This window comes from Hylobates moloch, unplaced genomic scaffold (assembly GCF_009828535.3).
Source record: "Hylobates moloch isolate HMO894 unplaced genomic scaffold, HMol_V3 SCAFFOLD_5, whole genome shotgun sequence".
NCBI classification, from domain to species: domain Eukaryota; kingdom Metazoa; phylum Chordata; class Mammalia; order Primates; family Hylobatidae; genus Hylobates; species Hylobates moloch.
Window position 1 is genome coordinate 57,873,031 of NW_026652280.1, and position 20,605 is coordinate 57,893,635.

General features: G+C 36.4%; 1 protein-coding gene across 1 annotated transcript in view; it reads right to left on the reverse strand.

The window, feature by feature from the left end:
• The window catches only part of MIB1 (MIB E3 ubiquitin protein ligase 1), a 138,655-nt gene that overhangs the window by 63,754 nt on the left and 54,296 nt on the right, over positions 1–20,605 (reverse strand). Inside the window, exons 7-10 of the mRNA XM_032152659.2 lie at positions 18,844–19,027; positions 11,922–12,066; positions 9,550–9,683; positions 5,654–5,761 (exon numbers count right to left, since the gene is read on the reverse strand). Coding sequence (XP_032008550.1) covers positions 5,654–5,761; positions 9,550–9,683; positions 11,922–12,066; positions 18,844–19,027 — 571 coding nt within the window. The remainder of the gene's footprint in view (positions 1–5,653; positions 5,762–9,549; positions 9,684–11,921; positions 12,067–18,843; positions 19,028–20,605) is intronic.

Below are 20,605 nucleotides of genomic sequence, written 5' to 3' on the forward strand. Positions count from 1 at the left end.
TGCAGTTTTTCCCCATCATTTTGTTAATGTGGCGTATTACATTAATTGATTTTCCTATGTTGAACCATCTTTAACATTCCAGGAATAAATCCCACTTGATCATGGTGTATAATCCCTTTATCATGCTGCTGAATGTGGCTCACTAATATTTGGTTAAGGAATTTTTACATCAATGTTGATATGGTATATTGGTCTGTAGTTTTCTTTTCTTGTGGTGTCTTTTTCTGACTTTGTACTGGTTTTGCTGGCTTTTTAGAATGAGTTAGGAAATCTTCCCTCCTCTCTAATTTGTTGGAAAAGTTTAAGAAAGAATGATATTAGTTCTTTTTTAAATGTTTGGCAGAAATCCCCACTGAAACCGTAAGGTCCAAGGCTTTTCCTTGTTAGGAAAATTTCAACTATCGATTCAATTTCTTTACCAGTTATAGGTTTATTCAAGTTTCCTATTTCTTCATGATTCTGCCTTGACAGGTTTTGTGTTCTAGAAATTCATCCATTTCATCTAGGTTATCCAATTTGTTGGCATATTGTTCATAGTACTCTCTTATAATCCTTTTTATTTCTGTAGAATTAGTAGTAATGTACCCACTTTCATTTCTGATTTTGGTAATTTGAGTCTTCTTTTTTCTTAGTCCATCTAGCCAAAAAATTTGGGTTATCTGGCAAAGTCTAGTATTGTTCCCTACTACTAATCTTCTCCATTTGAAGCAGTTTTTTTTTAATTAAATGATGAAACTACCCCAAACTACCCCAAATGTCCTTATAACTTAAGCAGATGTACTGTGTTTGGAAACTCAGAATAAAGACATATTTTTAAAAAACTCATCTCCCATCCAAATCTCCATACCTTCACTGTTATACTTCATCAGTGGGGGAAAAAAATATAGAGTCCACGGCAGATCCAAAATTAGCTCACCTATATCAACATACCTAAGATCTCATAGTCCTTGATGCCTTTACCTATACATTAAAGAAGAAACAGAATGTAATCCTACTGAATTCAGTAGGTCAATATATGGAGACAATCAACTTTCCAAAACAGCTCTTTGAGGTTTCCCTAATAGGAAACAAATTTTCTTATCACATGTTCCAAAGGTATGCTATGTACCAAATAATTGTTTGATAACAGCTTAAATCAACCAAAAACTCTGTAATAGTCATCTATGCTACAGGCCAGCAACTTTTCTGTGAAGGGCCAGAAAGTAAATATTTTACTTTTTACAGGCCATATAGTCTCTTATCGAAACTACACAGCTACTTTACTGCCACACTAAAGGAGCCACAGACAGTAAACAAATGAATGGCTGTGCTGTGTTTCAACAATACTTTACAATACAGATGGAGGGCTGGATTTGGCCTGCGAGCTGTAGTTTGCAGACCCTGATCTATACTCTCTTGAGCCTACTTCCTAATGCAGATGGAAAAAATGAAAGGTTACCAAATGAGATAACTAGAGAACAAAACATATTATTTCCTTTATTCTTCTGCTAACTCCAAAGCTTTTAATAAAATTAGATTTTAAAAAATCAATTATTACCATTTTTAGGTGTAATAAAGTTTTTTAACATTTTTAGGTGTGATAAAGGTGAGAAACTTTTTAAAAAAGAGCCCTTACGTTTTAGAATACATATTAAATATTTACTGATGAAATAATATGGTATCTACCTAGATCTGCTTCAAAATAATTCAGTAGGGGGAATGGGAGGAAAGGTGTATAGATAAAACTGGTCAATTAATGAGTATTAATTGAAGTGGGGCAATGAGTACATAAGATTCATTATACTATTATCTCTACTTTTATATATGTTTAATATTTCCAATGATAAAAAAGTTAATAAAAAAACAAATCACTTTATAAACAAGCTGGCAAATTATGAATGACAAATCTAAGTGCATCTGCAAAATTAACTATTTTTTCCACTTTAGCACTACTGACATTTAAAGCCAGATCATTGTTGTGAGAGCTGTCCTGAGCACTGTAGGACATTCAGTAGCATCCTTAGCTTCTATCCTCTAGATGTCAGCTGTACCTCCTCCACCCACCCACTTGTAACAATTAAAAATGCCTCCGGACATTTCCAAATGTCCCTTGTGGAACCTAAATGCCCCCAGCTAAGAACCAATGTATTAAACAAACTATATAGTTGTTTAATAGGCAGTGTTAATTCTTATATCCTAGAAAAATGAAACTTTGATGAACTTTTGTTTTAGTCTTGGGCTGTAGTCTTGTTTGAGATAGGGTCTCACTCCTGCCACCCAGGCTGGAGTGCAGTGGTGCAGTTTCAGCTCACCACAGCCTGGGCTTCCTGGGCTCAGGTGATTCTCCCACCTCAGCCTTCCAAGTAGCAGAGACTACAGCTGTGCGCCAGCACACCTGGCTAATTTTTTATATTTTTAGTAGAGACATGGTTTTGCCATGTTGCCCAGGCTGGTCTTGAACTCCTGGGATCAAGCAATGCACCCACCTCAGCCTCCCAAAGTGCTTGGATTACAGACGCGAACCACTGCACTTGGCCGGTATTTATATTTTAACTCAATTTTTCAATATAGTTTTTCCTTTACCAATTGGGAAACTGTGTTATTAATATTCCTTTTCACACTTCTACAAATTGCATCTGCTTATAATGAATTTTAAAATAAAAAAATGCACAAAATGGAAATCCAAATGAGGAATATGGTAAAAGTCCCATGTATCTCACCGTTCTAGTTAGCAGTCAGTTTGCAAACTTGAAAATACATTATTTGGCGTGGCGCAGTGGCTCACGCCTGTAATCCCAGCTCTTTGGGAGGCTGAGGCAGGTGGACCACAGGTCAGGAGATCGAGACCATCCTGGCTAACATGGTGAAACCCCGTTTCTACTAAAAATACAAAAAATTAGACAGGCGTGGCGGCGTGAGCCTGTAGTCCCAGCTACTCGGGAGGCTGAGGTAGAAGAATGGTGTGAACCTGGGAGGTGGAGCTTGCAGTGAGCCAAGATCGTGCTACTACTACACTCCAGCCTGGGCGACAGAGCGAGACTCCGTCTCAAAAAAAAAAAAAAAAAACAAAAACCATTATTTATAAATATCTACACTACCGAGACTCACTTCAACTCCCATCATACCATGTTTATAGTATTAACTAACTGTTTGTTTTATATTTGAGTACAATTAAGAAAAAAAGAGGCTGGATGCAATGGCTCACACTTGTAATTCCAACACTTTGGGAGGCCAAGGCAGGAGGATCACTTGACTCCAGGAGTTTGAGACCAAACTGGGCAACATAGTGAGACCTTCTCTTTACAAAAAATTTTTAAAAATTAGCCAAGCACGATGGCACACATCTGTAGTCCTAGCAACCTGGGAGGCTGAAGTGGGAGAATTGTTTGAGCCTGCGAATTCAAGACTGCAGTGAGCCATGATCACACCACTGCACTCCAGTCAGGGCAACAGAGCAAGACCCTATATCAAAAAAAAAAAAAAAAACTGGCCAGGCATGGGGCTCATGCCAGTAATCCTAGCATTTCAGTAGGCTGAGGCAGGCGAATCACTCGAGGTCAGGAGTTTGAGACCGGCCTGGCCAACATGGTGAAACCCCAACTCTACTAAAAATACAAAAATTAGCCCAGCATAATGGTGCACACCTGTAATCTCAGCTACTCGGGAGGCTGAGGCACAAGAATCGCTTGAACCCGGGAGGCGGAGGTTGCAGTGAGCCAAAAACATGCAATTGCACTCCAGCCTGGGTGACAGAGGGAGACTCTGTCTCAAAAAAAAAAAAAAAAAAGGAAAGAAAGAAAATTACTCTTGAAAAACAGTGCCAATTTCATTCCTAATTCCACAGCCGCAAACCCATTCTACAAAACCTCTCATGTGAACAAAAATCTCTAGAAACACAAATATATGAATAATCCCATGCTGCCAGGTTGGTGATTAAATTCTGAATCTGAAAGCATACTTTAAAAAGAAACTTAGGCAAAAAGAAATGTGGTTTTTCAGCTTCTTGCCTTATTAGCTGTAAACAGAAGGACTTTGGTTTTTCAGTAGTTGTTGCTATTGGAGTTTCTGGATTCACTAAATTAAAAATCAGATATTCAACTCAAGAAATTTCATACCATTCCACCAAATAAAACTAAAATAATAAGAAAATAAAGTAATTACATTCTATATACAAAACACTAAAATTAACTTTCACCACCAAAACAAAACTTGTAACACACACTAGGTTCCTAAATTTACAACCAAGAAAGATGCAACTTAAAAATTACTAGTGCAAAAGTAAAATCAAATTATATAATCTCATTCATAAAGACATCATAGTAATAAAACTATTGTATAGTTCATAGATATCTAATATGCTAATTTAAAATTCAAGTTCTTAGGCATGGTGGCTCACACCTGTAATTTCAGCACTTTGGGAGGCTGAGGCAGGCACATCACCTGAGGTCAGGAGCTCGAGACCACCCTGGCCAACATGGCAAAACCCTGTCTCTACTAAAAATACAAAAATTACCCAGGTGTGGTAGCAGGTGCCTGTAATCGCAGCTACTGGGGAGGCTGAGGCACGAGAATCACTTGAACCCAGGAGGCGGAGGTTGCAGTGAGCTGAGAACATGCCACTGCACTTCAGCCTGGGCAACAGAGTGAGACTCTGCCTCAAAAATAAATTAATTAATTAATTAATTTCAAGTTATTTCTAGGCAACAGAAAATTCCAACATTATAGATGATCTGTTTACCCTTAAAAACCACAGGCTCTTTAGTAGCTGTCCAACACTTCAAAATACATACAATTAGAGAAAAAAGAAAAAGTAACATAAGACTAGAAAAGGCTTCTCTTTTCCAATATGCATCTTTTAAAATTTTTTAATTAGTAAAATCAGGCTGATCCACCAATTTAGCCCTCAGCAATTCAAGTCCTCATTAAGCACTCACAGATGAGAGTGTTTTTTAGACAAAATTGCGACATTCTGCCTAATTTAAATTTGCTAGAATTTGATTTATTCTAAATAATCTTGCACTATACTAAAATAAGTGTGATTCAAATACATTTTTAGTAATGAGTAGTTAAGTAAGACAAAGCAAGACATCCTTCACAATAGAGATATAGAGAGATCCCCAGTCAAGACTCCAATGATATTAAGAAGTATTTCTCTTTTGTAAGAATATATTCTAAATTAAATGAAGCATATATACACACATATGGCGATAAACATGCATTATGAACTCTTCAAATATTCACATTAAGGTCAAGAAACAATAAAACTTAAAAAATGCTAATTCAGTTATGACAAAACAACAACAAAAAAAGTTTCCAACTGTCACAGAGATCAGGAAAGATTCTGACCCAGCGGATTTATATTCCTCATCCTTCAATTTCCCTAGTACTATTCTTGATTCTTGGACGAGCCCACCTTTAGCTCCCTAAAACATGATGGTTACACCACAGTAGCATGAACTCAACTCCTATCTTTACCTAGGACTATGGCTAAAATATAAAGGATCACAGAAAGACAAGAACTGTTTCAAGTTGCCCCTGTCAGATTTTTATTTTCAATCAGAAAAGCCTTAGTTGGATATTAAATTTCAAAAATAAAAACAATCCATCTCATGACATAGAAGTATTATTTCTAGGAAATAAATGTTTACTTAAAATATTTTTCAAGTTTACTTACCTCTGCTTCGACATCCACGTTTTGCTTCAAAAGTAACTTCAAAATGTCAACATGTCCATTCTGACTAGCAGCTTGCATAGCTGTGTGGCCAGCACATTGCCCATTTACCTACATTTTTTAAAAAAAAGAATGAATGAATAGTCAGAAACAGGCAATATGTACACACAGTGTCGGTTTAAATCTAGTATACTGTATGATTCCATGAGAATAATTTAGGTTGGTGTTCCATATGTCATAGTTCAGATAACTACAGACTTCTTAATTTAGAGAAGGGAAGCAAGCATTGTTTTTAAAAACAAAAGTTCCATTGTCCAAAGAGTTACGAAATAACTGTTAGGCCATCTGCAAAGTTGAAAGAAGGGATAAAGAAGGGAGAAAGAAAGGAAGTAAGTTAAGTTAGTTTTGTATATATATTTCTTTTTAGATTAATCTCTGAGTCCATGGTTCAATGAAAAAAAGCACTAAAGTGAAAAGAAAACTTTTAGAAAAGATATTAGCTGCTAGGGATAAATAAATTCAATTCAACAAAAATACCAAACATCAACTTGCAGGCAAACTGCAAGGACAATAAATAAGGATACATAAATAAGTTAGAAAGGTAGGTATATACAACTATTACAAAGCAGTAATTTCCAATCTTTCCTTCACTTCAGATGCTGTGTACATGTATAACTAACCCACGGACATACCCAAGGCCAAGTGCAATTCTTTAATTCTACCCCTTTTACTCCCATCCACAAAATCATTAAAGATGGTTAAAGATGGTAGCTTAGCCACATGTTTATATACTATCTTTCCTGAAACCACACTAAAATGACGACAAAATAAAAGGTAAAAATCCATAAAGGGAGAACATTAGAAAACAAGAAAAAGTAACACATTTGTGAAAGAGAGAAAACAGATGGAAAAGCATTATCTGACTTTAGAGAGAACAGGAAGCCACAGTGTAAAGAGCACAGAGAATCCCAGACAAACTCAAAGCCTACAAACACAAGCACATCATAGGTAACAAGGGGAGCCTCAGGTATAAGTCTGATGTGCAATGGCCACACTCCAAGCCCACTCCTCAAACTCAAGGACAGAACACTAGCTGCCTGCATCTCATCCCTAGACAGGAAAACTTGAACTGTAGAGAACAGATTTCTATAGCATAGTATTTAGAGATCCCCCAAAACTCTACACACCCAGTCACCATAATGCAAAGTTAGTCAACAAGTCCAGGTGAGGAGAGCTATCAATCAGCTTTTTAATGTCCTGTTGAGATAAGAATGGACAACCAAGGATTGGAGATTTGTCCCCTCTTATAGATGAACGAACAACCAAGGATTACCAGACATCTAAGGAATGGCTCTGACGTGAAAAAGGTAACTTAGAAGAGACAAAAACTTAAGCAGGCACAAGAAAATGTTTTCTTATAAAGACCTATCATTAGTATGCTCAGTAAGGAAAGATATGACATTGTATCCTCTTTAAACACCAACATGATACTATCAAAAGGAATGTGAAAAGAGCAACCAAGAAAAGCTTGAAATTTAAAACTGATGGAATAATAAAAACCTTGGAAAAAGGGTGAGAAAATTAAGTTAAGGAACCTCTCAGAAAGGGAGTGGAGGAAAGAAAAAAAACAGGAAAAAAAAGAAAATTCGATGAATAGTCCAAGAATAACCAATAAAATAACTAAAGAAAATCTGCAGATATGAATGACATGATTTCTAGTTTTAAAAAGTCAAACACCTAAAGCAATAGATGAAAACAGATCCACATCAAGGTGCATCACTGTGCAAGTTCTTAATGCTAACCAAGACAAAATATCATCATGCTTGAGAGAAAAAACAGCGTACATGTAAGATCAGGAATCAGAATGGCTTATATCTTCTCAATAGCAATTCTGGAATTATTCTACAGGAAAATGACTTCTAACCTAGAACTCTATTCCAATCAAAAACTTAATTGTGAATTTTAAAAAAATTCAGATATTAAAGGTCTATTTCCCATGCATCCTTTCTCAGAAGCTAATAAAAACCTTACTTCACCAAAAAGAAAGAAAATGTAGAAACAAAAAGACAGGGGATACAGAAAACAAGAAATCCAACACAGGAGAGAAGAGAAGGGAACCCTCAGGATGATGGGTGAGAAGACACTCCAAGTGGGCATCCAGTGCAGAGGACACCCTGTTCAGATGGAGAATATCAGAAGGCCTAAGAGAAATGTCTCCCAGAAGATGAAAATGAATACATTTCATCTGTTGTACCTAAATGTCTCACACAACTGAGGTATGTTACGGTTAAAGAGGAATTTAGGAAGAAATTAAGTATAAGAATACAGATTACTAACAAATAAAAAATATAAAAATTATGTGTAAGGTAAAGAGGGACTGGGAAGGACCACAAGTAGCTTTTAGGAATGAAGGAAATATTCTACACCTTAATAGAGGTGTGGACTACGTGGGTGGTATGCATTTGTCAAAACTGGCTGATCCACATATTTCACTGTATGGAAATTATACTTCAGTTTTTTAAAAATGACAATTGTGAACTCCAATTAAAACAAAAAGTTAGGCAAGAAAACATAATTTAATATACTCCACAGCATGGCCATGAATGTCATTTATATAACATGCACAATTAATTTTAATCCAAACAAAATTACAATATAACTACATGATGAAGCTAGAAACAGTATGTGTGTGTCTGGTGGGCATGGGATGAAAGTGGTGAAATAAAGCTAAATCCTCACCTTCCACAGTGAAGTGTCAAAAGATCCAGGAAAGGAAAAGGTAAAGGAAAGGAAGAAAGAAAATTAAGACATTATAACAGACGTATACTGGTATGTTACTGGAAAATGTAGAGGTAAATATGAAAGCTATCAGCCAGCTAATAGTTGCCTCTGTAAATGAAGAAAAAACTTAAGTACAGTAAAACCTAAATCTGCCTGACTGGAATACAAAGGAAATCTGACTATTTTTCAAACACAAAAAATACTTGGTACTTCAACATTTGAAGCAAATTATTTTTACATAGCTCACAACCGATCAACAAATTGCTGTGCTGTATCACTACAACTGATTTGTCTGTAATAAAGCTAACATGTCGAGCTCATAGGAGAAATAAGACATTAATACTTTACAATTATAGATCTGATCTTCAAACTGTCTAGCATACTTAAAAACAAACTAACATGCAAAGAAAGGTATGGCAACAAAAACCCTTACAACACAGTGAGAATGATTCTAATTGTCACTCCAACTACAACTTCTTGGCTGGCACTGAACGTAATACTGGTGCCAGCAAGGGTATCAATGCCAAAGCCAAAGCACAATGACTAGAATCAAAACTGCCCACTTAAAAGATAGCTTTTATGAATGGCAAAAACAGAACATAACCTAGGAAGAGTTATAAAATATATGGCCTTTAATTCACCTGCCTTATAAATTGCGAAATAGTCAACTATCATTGGGGTGGAGAAGAGTTACATTAAACATTTTGAAAAGAGGGATTGAAAATTGCTTATATACACACCTGCTATGTACTCACAAAAATTAAAAATAAAAAGAAAATTGCTTATAAAATTTACTAAAATATACTTAGAAGGTGTCATAAAATGATGTTTACATGCGGAAAAAAAAAATCGCTGAATTTCCCAAAAGGATACTAGTCTTTAAAAAACAAAACTTAAGTTGTGTCAATCATAAAAAAGGTCATAATGTTAAATACAAAAATGTCTATATTTTTTTAGAAATGCACACTGAAGAATGTCTGATGTCTGCTTTAAAATACTTCACAAAAACAAGAAAGAAGAAATAAATGAAGCACATCCAGCAAAATCTTAGTTGAGGATAAGGTTCATTATACTATTCTACTTTTTGTATGCTTCAAAATAATTTTTAAAATGCTCACATCCACATCTGGTCTTTTAAGCAAATCTTCCACTTTAGCAACATCTCCATTGGCAGCAGCCTTAACTAATTCTTCATTGAGGTCACCAGATTCTTGGGTTTCAAATAATTTCTTCAGGAGTTGTGAGAGTCTTTCTGTAAAGCATCAAATAAAGCTGCTAATATAGGAGGATCTCAAACCTTAACTACTAAGAAACAAGTATTACCCAATATTTCTATAATCTTTTCCTATTTTATTCTTTCCATCATTAATGTTATTTTTCTACTATGCTACAGATAACTACCCATGCAAGTTATAATCACTACTATAAAAAGCTGCATTAAATGCAAGCCCTTAAGTATCCCAAGTTTTCTCTAATTCATGTACATCAAATTATAATTTTAGAAAAAGTAGTGCATTATATACTAATAATAATTCAAGATTTAAAAGTCATCGTAAAAAGTTTATGAATAAACACACTACTATGGGAGTACCACAATGATACAAACTTCCTTTCAGGTTTTAAGGACACTACAGTGACTCTCAGAGCTCAATACTACAGACTTTAAAATAATTCAACAGATCAATGATTATGATCAAAAGCAACAATCTCTGTAATATCTGGGGACATACTGGCCGGGCGCGGTGGCTCATGCTTGTAATCCCAGCACTTTGGGAGGCCGAGGCGGGCGGATCACGAGGTCAGGAGATCGAGACCATGGTGAAACCCCGTCTCTACTAAAAATACAAAAAATTAGCCTGGCGTGGTGGCGGGCGACTGTAGTCCCAGCTACTGGGAGAGGCTGAGGCAGGGGAATGGCGTGAACCCGGGAGGCAGAGTTTGCAGTGAGCCGAGATCACGCCACTGCACTCCAGCCTGGGTGATAGAGCGAGACTCCGTCTCAAAAAAAAAAAAAAAATCTGGGGACATATTTTAGGGCCAAACCAATTTTCTTTAGGTTGAAACTGGACATCTAAGTGCTAATAACGTTCAGTAAGTGCCAACTGATTAGTTTTGACAAAAACAACAATGAACCAGGGATGAATATACCTAAACCCTTTCATAAGATATTTTTTTCTAAATAGTATCAATCAATACAGAAGCTACAAAGCTCTAACTCCTTAATTCTTGGGGTGCTTATTATAAACCAGAGAAATCGGCCGGGCGCGGTGGCTCACGCTTGTAATCCCAGCACTTTGGGAGGCCGAGGCGGGCGGATCACGAGGTCAGGAGATTGAGACCACGGTGAAACCCCGTCTCTACTAAAAAAATTAGCCGGGCATGGTGGCGGGCGCCTGTAGTCCCAGCTACTCGGAGAGGCTGAGGCAGGAGAATGGCGTGAACCCGGGAGGCGGAGCTTAAAGTGAGCCGAGATCGCGCCACTGCACTCCCAGCTTGGGTGACAGAGCAAGACTCCCTCTCAAAAAATAAAAATAAATTAAAAAAAAAAATAAACCAGAGAAATCACAAAATAGGGCAAGGGACAAATGACAAAGTGGGCCAAGTCCACATAATTTGAGAGTAGGCTATTAACTGTCCTTCACTCTTTTACTTTGTATGTGGTCAACCTACTATGATGTCATTTAACCTCAAGGTAAAAATAAACACTGGATTTAAATGTTAAGCATACTAGCAAATTACAGCAGGAAAGAATAAACAAAAAGGCAGAGGAAGCAGAAAGCAAGACAAAAATAAAATTGGAAGTCACTTTATGTTTTTCTTTTGTTTCTTACTATTTATAGTTATAGTTCTATCTCCTTTTCTGGATGACAACATGTACATACAGTAACTTGTAATATGTTGTAAAATGAACTGAGTCTGTGTATACAAAGCTGGAGCACAGGAAAGAAAGACTATGTGAATGAGTCTACTCAAGCATCCAGCATATTCACATTTTAACATAGTTTTCTACTTACGGTAGCATGTATAATAACTCCTTAAATGGTAAGAGAAAAAAATAACTGATACGTAAAAATATACAGGAAGAAAGCCATCTGCTAGCAATAATGTTGGAAATACAGAAAAAATAAAGCAGTCTAAGAAAGTGATGGTTCTTTGGCAGAAAACAAAAGTTCTGACTAAAGAGTAGAATCTTGAATTTTAGGAATCTCAAATTTGATGGGAAAATCCCCTGATATACCCAAGAAAAGGCACACATTTTATGGAACTTCTCCAGGGAGTACTTCAGCCAGAATAAAGGTTGTTCAACACATTATAAAAAATAAAAATTTTTAGTGAAAGTTTATAAGGTGGTCAACATTCAAGTAAGGCTGTGTAATCTGGGACAAAGCCAAGCACATGTACAACATTATCTGTATATGAGAACTGGGGAATTAGCAAAGGTTTTAATGTAAACCACATTACTTTTAAAGAAACACAATATAAAACATACCACCAGATGCATTGCTAATGGCTGATCCTGCAGATGCCACCTTGGAAACTGCTGCTGGATTGTATGTCCAAGATGTTCCACAAACTTCCACCTTTAAGTCACTGTCTGAATAAATCTGTTGTACTCGGCCAACTTTACCTAAAGTCTTGGGGAAAAAAATAGATTCATGTTTCCAAGTCTAAAGTATATACCATAAAATCAATCACTAGTTTTTATATGCTTAAAGTAATGATTTTACTTATTACTAATGAAAAAACTTTCAAAGGATAACCATACTGAAATGGGTTATTTGAATAAGTACAAATGTTTAAAAATATCTTTTTTTATTATTATTATACTTTAGGTTTTAGGGTACATGTGCACAATGTGCAGGTTTGTTACATATGTATCCATGTGCCGTGTTGGTTTGCTGCACCCATTAACTCGTCATTTAGCATTAGGTATATCTCCCAATGCTGTCCCTCCCCCCTCCCCCCAACCCACAACAGTCCCCGGAGTGTGATGTTCCCCTTCCTGTGTCCATGAGTTCTCATTGTTCAATTCCCACCTATGAGTGAGAACATGCGGTGTTTGGCTTTTTGTCCTTGTGATAGTTTACTGAGAATGATGTTTTCCAGTTTCATCCATGTCCCTACAAAGGACACGAACTCATCATTTTTTATGGCTGCATAGTATTCCACAGTGTATATATCTTTTAAAATAACAATAAAACTACTTCCACAAGAATATGAGACAAATCATGATAAAGTCTATCCTGTTCATACGAGTTCATAAAAATCTATTTTGATGTTCAATCCTTCCTTCTTAAATCCATAAGGTACATTTTGAGAACTTGCAAGTCAAGTAGTCTAAAATCTATCATCAATATAGCCTGAAAATTGGATTTCTAAAAAAAATAAAAACTAAAAAAAAAACTAATTTGGCCAAGAAGGGCTCAAGCTTACATCTATGTTTAAACCCTTTTTGGAATCATCTGATTTCTGCCAGTCCCTTTTCTTCCCTTCCTCATATTCCTAAACCTGTTCATTTTCCCAAAATTTTATTCCATAGGTTTTTACTCTTCTTTGTTGAAAATTCAACCCACTTTGACAACTATCACCTTTTTTTTGAAAACACAAAATTACCGCTCACCCCCACATACACATACTAATTCTAATTTTTTAACAGCCTATTAGACATTTTCACTTGGAATTTTCCATTATCATCTCAAACTCTATGAGGCTACATTCTTTGTTTTTTCCCCTCAACTTTTTATTATGGAAAACTTCCAAGAGATACAAAAGTGGACAATAGCATACTGAATCCTCATGTACCCACCAACCATTTGTAGCAATTATCAGCTCATGGCTAATCTTGTTTCCTTTATTCCCCTAACCATTCTCTCCTCCAGTATTATTTCAGTATGTACGTCAAAACAATAAGAACTCTTTTTTCAATAACATATTCTACAATGCTATTTATTATCAACTCACCCAAAGTTACAATAGTTATGTATCACAAAATTCCAGTGTTCAAACTTCCAATTACCTCATAAATTATCAATTTTTTGTTTGTTTAAATCAAGATCCACATAAAGTCCATACATACATGATTTTCTTTGCAAATTATTTGTTGAAAAAACAGTTATCTTACAAAGTTTCTTATCATCTGAATTTTACTAATTGGTGTAGTTTAATAACTCGTCGGCCCTCTGTATATTGTCAACAAGAACCCCTTCAAGTTGGCTGCTAGGTCCTTTTAAAATGGTCCTAGAAACCAGTGACAGCTTCCTTGTTACCTGGTATGAGGCTCATTTTGTTCACCTCTTGTCAAAGAGCCAGAATTAGCCATTTCTCCAAAAAGCCTTGGCTCTTTATTCAGAAAGGCTGCTTGAAAACCATAACCTGGGCACTAAGTTTAGTTATTACTAAAATGGTCACTGTGGAGGCATTTTCATGAATACAGCTAGGAAATAGGAGTTTTTGTTTGGGACTTTTTTTGTTTTAATTTTACTTTAAGTTCTGGGATACATGTGCAGAAAGTGCAGGTTTGTTACACAGCTATACATGTGCCATGGTGGTCTGCTGCACCTACCAACCCATCATCTAGGTTTTAGGCCCTGCATGCATTATATTAGATATTTGTCCTAATGCTCTCCCTCCCCTTGCCCCCGACCCCGACAGGCCCCAGTATGTGTTGTTCCCCTCCCTGTGTCCACGTGTTCTCATTGTTCAACTCCCACTTATGAGAACATGCGGTGTTTGGTTTTCTGTTCTGTGTTTGTTTGCTAAGGATGATGGCTTTCAGCTTCATCCATGTCCCTGCAAAGGACATGATTTCATTCTTTTTTACGGCTGGGAGAAAATTTTTGCAATCTACCCATCTGACAAAGGTCTAATATCCAAAATCTATAAGGAACTTAAACAAATTTACAAGAAAAAAACAAATGACCCCATCAAAAAGTGGGCAAAGGATATGAACATACACTTCTCAAAAGAAGACATCTGTTTTGTTTTTAAAGCATAAATCATAAATTCAAACACTCTTTTCATTCAAATTCAAGACTACAGTGTCTTTACTTCACCTCCTCTATATTATATCTGCATCTCCTTTTACAACTCTGATAATCCTGATTCTCAAAGTCAAAGGAGTAACAGAATTATCACACAAGTACTCATTTGTTTTTTGGTACATCTAACAATCTCGGAATAACAATATCAACGCCACTACATGCAGTAAGATTTCTGAAAAGTGTTAAACATTTCATTTCCATGCAGTTCTTTAGGGTCTATTCTTCCTATGAAGATACAAAGAAAAATTAACTGTGTTTAAAAAATTACTTCGAATTTTCTCTCTACATGGTTATGCTAACAGAAACACACTTAGTTTCATTTATTTCATTGCATTTTCCATTTTGAGGAGTTTCCTTTTTAAATTTAATTTCATTTTACAATTGTATTAAATATGCATGTGATTTCAAATCAAATCTATAAAACAAGACATATTCAAAGAGGTCTCCCTTCCTTCTTTGCCCCTTATATCATCCTATTCCCTTTTTATATAGGTAACGCTTATTTGTAACTTCATAGTTTATCATTGCATTGTCTGCTTTAATGTAGTTTGTATTGTCCTAATAGCTACTGTGTGTGTGTGTGTGTGTGTGTGTGTGTATACACATACACATATCTCGACTTGGTTTCCTAATATGTGCAATACTGAAATTAGTCATTCATGTGTCCTTATCCTACCCTTTCTCTTTCCTAATATTTTGATCTAAAATAATAATATTTAGTCCCAGTTAATACAACTAAAAGGCAAACAGCATATTAAACTTTTCATGTGCTCAATTCCCACCCCATTTTTACAACTATAATTTACATTATTAGAACATATAATCGTTATATATCCTACCCTTTCTTTTACAACATTCGTTTAATCTTAGTTCAACAAATCAATACATATTCCATGATCACTAGTCCTTCACTTGATGTCTCTACAGTCATTTTGGTTGTCTGAAACTCATTATCTAGCAAATTACTTAGAAAAGACTCTTGGGAACAAGAATTCTCACATATTCATAGCACACTTATACTTGAAGGTTAGTTTGGTTACACATAAAATCTTCAGCTTATATTCTTTCCTTGAGTATCTTAAATGCTATCTCACTGTTTTCTGGCATAAAACACTGAGATGAGATTTTTTTCTTAACAGCAAAATAATTTTCTTTCCGTTAGGACCAATAACCTGTCTGGTCTTTTTTCCTGGATACTTTCTCTCGTCTTAAAGATTCAGTTATTTTACCAGAATATAGCCCAGTGTTTGCTGTTCTGGGTCAGTTTTCCCAGGTATGCAATGTGCCCCTTCAAAATTTGGTTTCAAATTGTTTTCTTAATTCCAGGAAAATTTTTCTAAAATTTTCTAAAATTACAAATTTTCATATTTGTTTCATTTCATTTATTTGGGTTTAGTTTCCCTTTCTAAAAGGACTCTTTCTCTCTCTCTCTCTCTCTCTATATATATATATAGAGAGAGAGAGAGAGAGAGGCTATTTCATGTTTATTTCTTTCTCTGAAATACTTTTCACCTTTTCTATTTTTAAAATTTTCCTGCTTTTTCACCTTCTATTTATCTTAGCCATTATCTGTTGCATTTATTTGCTCTGCTCTGTGTTCCTTCCAGCTTAGTCTTCACTTATAAAATGACTCTTCCACTTCTTTTTAATTATTTCCTAAGTTATATCATCTCATTTCTGATTTCATTCTCTGACATTTTTTTTCATTTTCTTAATTTCTTTTAGCTCATTTTTTGTTTTTTTGCATTTTTTTTTTTTTTTTAAGAGTCAGTCTCACTACATTAGCCCAGGCTAAAGTGCAGTAGCTATTCACAGGCATGATCCCATTACTGATCAGCACAAGAGTTTTGACCTGCTCTATTTCTGACTTTGGGTCAGTTCCTCACTCCATAGGCAACCTGGGGTTCACCCAGGAGGTCACCATATCCTTGCCGAACTTACTGCAGACACCCACACTACACCCAGAGCTCTTGAAGTCAAGTGATCCTCCTGCCTCAGCCTCCTGAGTAGCTGGGACTACAGGTACACACTACTGTGCCCAGCCTTTTAGCTCATTTTAAATTATAAAAGTATAGTTTTCATCATTTTTCTGCACATATCTTTCTGATATGGTTTTTTTGTTTGTTTGTTTTTGTTTTTTTTTTTTTTGAGACAGGGTCTCATTCTGTTGCCCAGGCTGGAGTGCAGTGGTGTGATCTCTGCTCACTGCAGCCTCAACCTCCTGGGCTCAAGAGATCCTCTCACTTCAGTCTCCCAAGTACCTGGGACTACAAGCACACACCACCACACCTGGCTAATTTTTGTATTTTTAGTAAAAACAGAGTTTCACCATGTTGTTCAGGCTGGTCTCAACTCCTTGGCTCAAGCAATCCACCCACCTTGGCCTCCCAAAGCACTGGGATTACAGACATGAGCTACCACGTCTGGCCTGATATACTTTCATTATCTGTAGAGAAGTTCTATTCCTTATTCCCTTTTTTCAATAATAACTGTGTATGGGAATTTAACCATGATCCCTTCTAAATTTTATCTGGACCTTCTCCTTCCTTTGTCCCTACTGTCTCCGTCCTACTAAATTTTGTTTCTATTCCCAGCACTTTCTCCTCAAAGTGAGGCTCTGCCTTGGAAGGGAGCTTTGGCTGGTTAGTTTTGAGTTTGAAGGCCCACACTAGTTCCATCCCTTCTGACTTTAGCATGGACCTATTTTCTCATCCCAAACTGGAGTCTTCAGGAACCCTCTCAGGTTCAGGTGCTGCTAAGACAATTGTCTACCACACTAGCCAATGAATATTTGCTAGCTGTTTTGGAGCTTTCCTGTTCTCAGATCTACCAGATGCCTCACTAATTCTCTCTGCTCCCATAAGAAGAGATGCAGACTCAATAGCTGTCAGTGGTTTATTTCTACTCATTCATATTTAGGGTTCAACAGGTTACTCTGAAACCTAGTTTTGTTATAGATGTTTGTGGCTTTTTTGGTTATGCTAATCTAATTGTCTATTTTTATCAAAAAGGATTCGATAAGATACAAAATCTATAACACCACTACCGGAATCCCAGAATTTCCCTTTAGAATTCTCTAGAGGTTTTATTTATATAGCAGTATGAAATGGCAGAAAGAGTGCTTAGGTTCTGAAATAAGACAGATCTGCATTCAAAATCCAGTCCAGAATCGCACCTCTGATTTCCTCATCTTTAAAATAAGGATGCTATAACATCACGCTCATGTAATATTGTATGTATGTGTGTACAGCAGCTACAAACTGTGAAGTGTCTTTGAATAAAAGCATCGTAACAACAGAGATTTTATTTTTCTGTTTTGTTCACAATTGTTCACTATTTTTTCTGTATTGTTCGCTATTGTAGCCCTGCCTAACAGGCATATTAGATGTGCTAAAATACCTACTTAGGGAATAAGGCAGAAAGGATGGAAGAGCTAATGGAGGGTCAGGACAACAGGAAGGAGGGACTAGGCAGGATGGGAGGGGATGAGATGGGGCAGGAGTTGGGGCTGGATGGGAAGAGAAAGAGGTGCTGGCCAGGAGAAGAGACCGAACAATTACAGTAGAGTGGGGGTAACAGGATACTAAGAGGGATGTGAGATGAAGTACATGGGACAGGATGGAGGCACTGAATGGGACTGGAATGGAAGGACAGACAGGACAGGCACTGAGAGGCTGGATGAGACAGGAGATGGGAGTAGGCAAGGTGGAGAACTATAGAGGAGGACACAGCAAGGGGGAGGAGAAAGGGAAACAGAACAAGGCAGCATAAGGGATGGCAGGGTGACAGAGTAATACCAAAGGCAGGGACAGAAGGACAGAAGCAAGGGATACAGATAGGGAAAGGGAAGGATGGTTGAAGAGAGGGCAGAACAAGCAAATTTGTTTGTTGCTGCTGAACATTTGATGAAAAAATGACTAAATAAAAAACTGTAGCTCTTTGGGAACAAATTCACTCTATGAAAGCACACACATTTCTGAGCTGCTCTTTCATACTCAAGTTTTAAGGAGGCAGGCCCCCAAATCAGGAAAGCTACACTGGTCCAGCACTGCTAGAGACCAGATGGGCACAGACCTATATCATTCTGGGGTTAAGTATCAGAAAAACCACTGCTGACTTGCACCACATAACATTCTCCAATAACCACTCTATCAAAAAATATTAAATATTAACTGTAACCTCTTCTGGATCTTCCCAGGCTAATTTAACTGGGATAAATTAGAAAACAAAAGGCACGAGTATGTCTAGGTGCAAATGGAGAGTACAATTCTAGGATGTTTTATGCCAATTTAATTTCTATATTAATTTACTTTTAAAAATGACATAAGCATACTGTAATTTCTAGCCCAGAATTATTCTATACATACTTACTGGAAGCATCGCTTCAGCCCATTCTCCATGTCCTCTTTGTAGAAGTTTAATTCGTTCCAGGTCATAACAAACTTGTACAAGATCACCCACTTGAAACTGCGAGGTGCCTCCTTCTGCACCTTGAGCAGCATCTCCACTTCGGACAATGTTCGCTTTAGTGAGAACAGCAGGATTGAAGGTCCACCTATAAGAGCAAAGCTAAACCTCAAAATGGATAGGTTTGCTTAATTTGAATACAAAATTCATAAACAGTGAAGATCAAAAGAGTAAGGCAATCCTTTGCAATTATACCCTGAATGATTTGTGTTTCCTTTATTTATATATATATACAAATACATACATATATTGTTTGTTTTCTGTGTGTGTTTTTTTTTTTTTTTTTTTTTTCTTTTTTTTTTAGACAGAGTCTTGCTCTGTCACCCAGGCTGGAGTGCAGTGGCATGATCTTGGCTCACTGCAACCTCTGCCTCCCACGTTCAAGTGATTCTCCTGCCTCAGCCTCCCAAGTAGCTGGGATTACAGGCACATGCCACCGTGCCCAGCTAATTTTTGTATTTTTAGTAGAGACAGGATTTCACCATGTTAGCCTGGCTGGTCTCGAACTCCTGAGCTCAAGTGATCTGCCTGCCTCAGCCTCCCAAAGTGCTGAGATTACAGGCATGAACCACTGCCCCAGCACCTCCTTTTTATAATTTCAATATACAAATTTGATACAAATTTGGGGAAAGAGTCATCCCTAATCTTACCACCTTAATACAAGTGTAAATACTTTGGTATACATTTGTCTATTCTCCCCTGCATGTTTTTTAAAACTGTTATAAAAGTAATATACAATTTTTGCTAAAAATTCAAACATTTCAGAAACATGTAAAGTAAAAGTTCCATTTCACACAAACACCCTGGATCACCATTCCCATCCCACTAGAAACCACTATTAATATTCTACTCTGTGTCCTTACAGACATTCTATCAATATGCTGAATGACATTCATAATATAGTTGTTTTCCATAAATGGGAATATTATATACATATATATGTATACACAGACATAGAGACACATACATACATATATTTTGTGACTTTTTTTTTCAGAGAATGCATCTTAGAAGATTTATTTTTTAGTGTCACAGATACAGACCTATCTTAAATAGGTCTAAGAATACAGACCTAAATTGAATAGACCTTAATTCAATTTAACTGCTACAGAGTATTCCTTGGATATACACTAATGTACTTAACTATTCTCCTATTGACTACCATTTAAAGTGCTTCCAAATTGTCACCAATATGTACAGTACTGTAAAGACCATTCCTGTGTATACATCTTTGTGCACATGAGGTCAGTATTTCAGTAGAGATTCTTAAAAGAACTATCTGATCAAAGCAGACATTTGTTTACAATTCCAATAAAGCCAAACTGCTCTACAAAGAGTGTATCATTTCCCCACACCATTGCCAATTTAATGGATAAAAATAGTATTTAGTTTTAATTTTCTATGCATGAATATTTACCATAATTGTAATCATTGTAGCAAACTAATTTGAATGCTGATGTCTTTATACAGGCATTTTCCATGCTGCTATCATCTTCAAAATAATCATTTTAATGACTACTTAATATTCCATCAAATAGATATACCACAATTGATAACAGAACACCTCCCCTAATTCCACACTGAACTCCAAGAGTAAAGGTTCCCTTGTCAAATGAGTTTCTACAATATTGGCGTACTATATCCTCTTCTCCTTAGTCCAAATGGT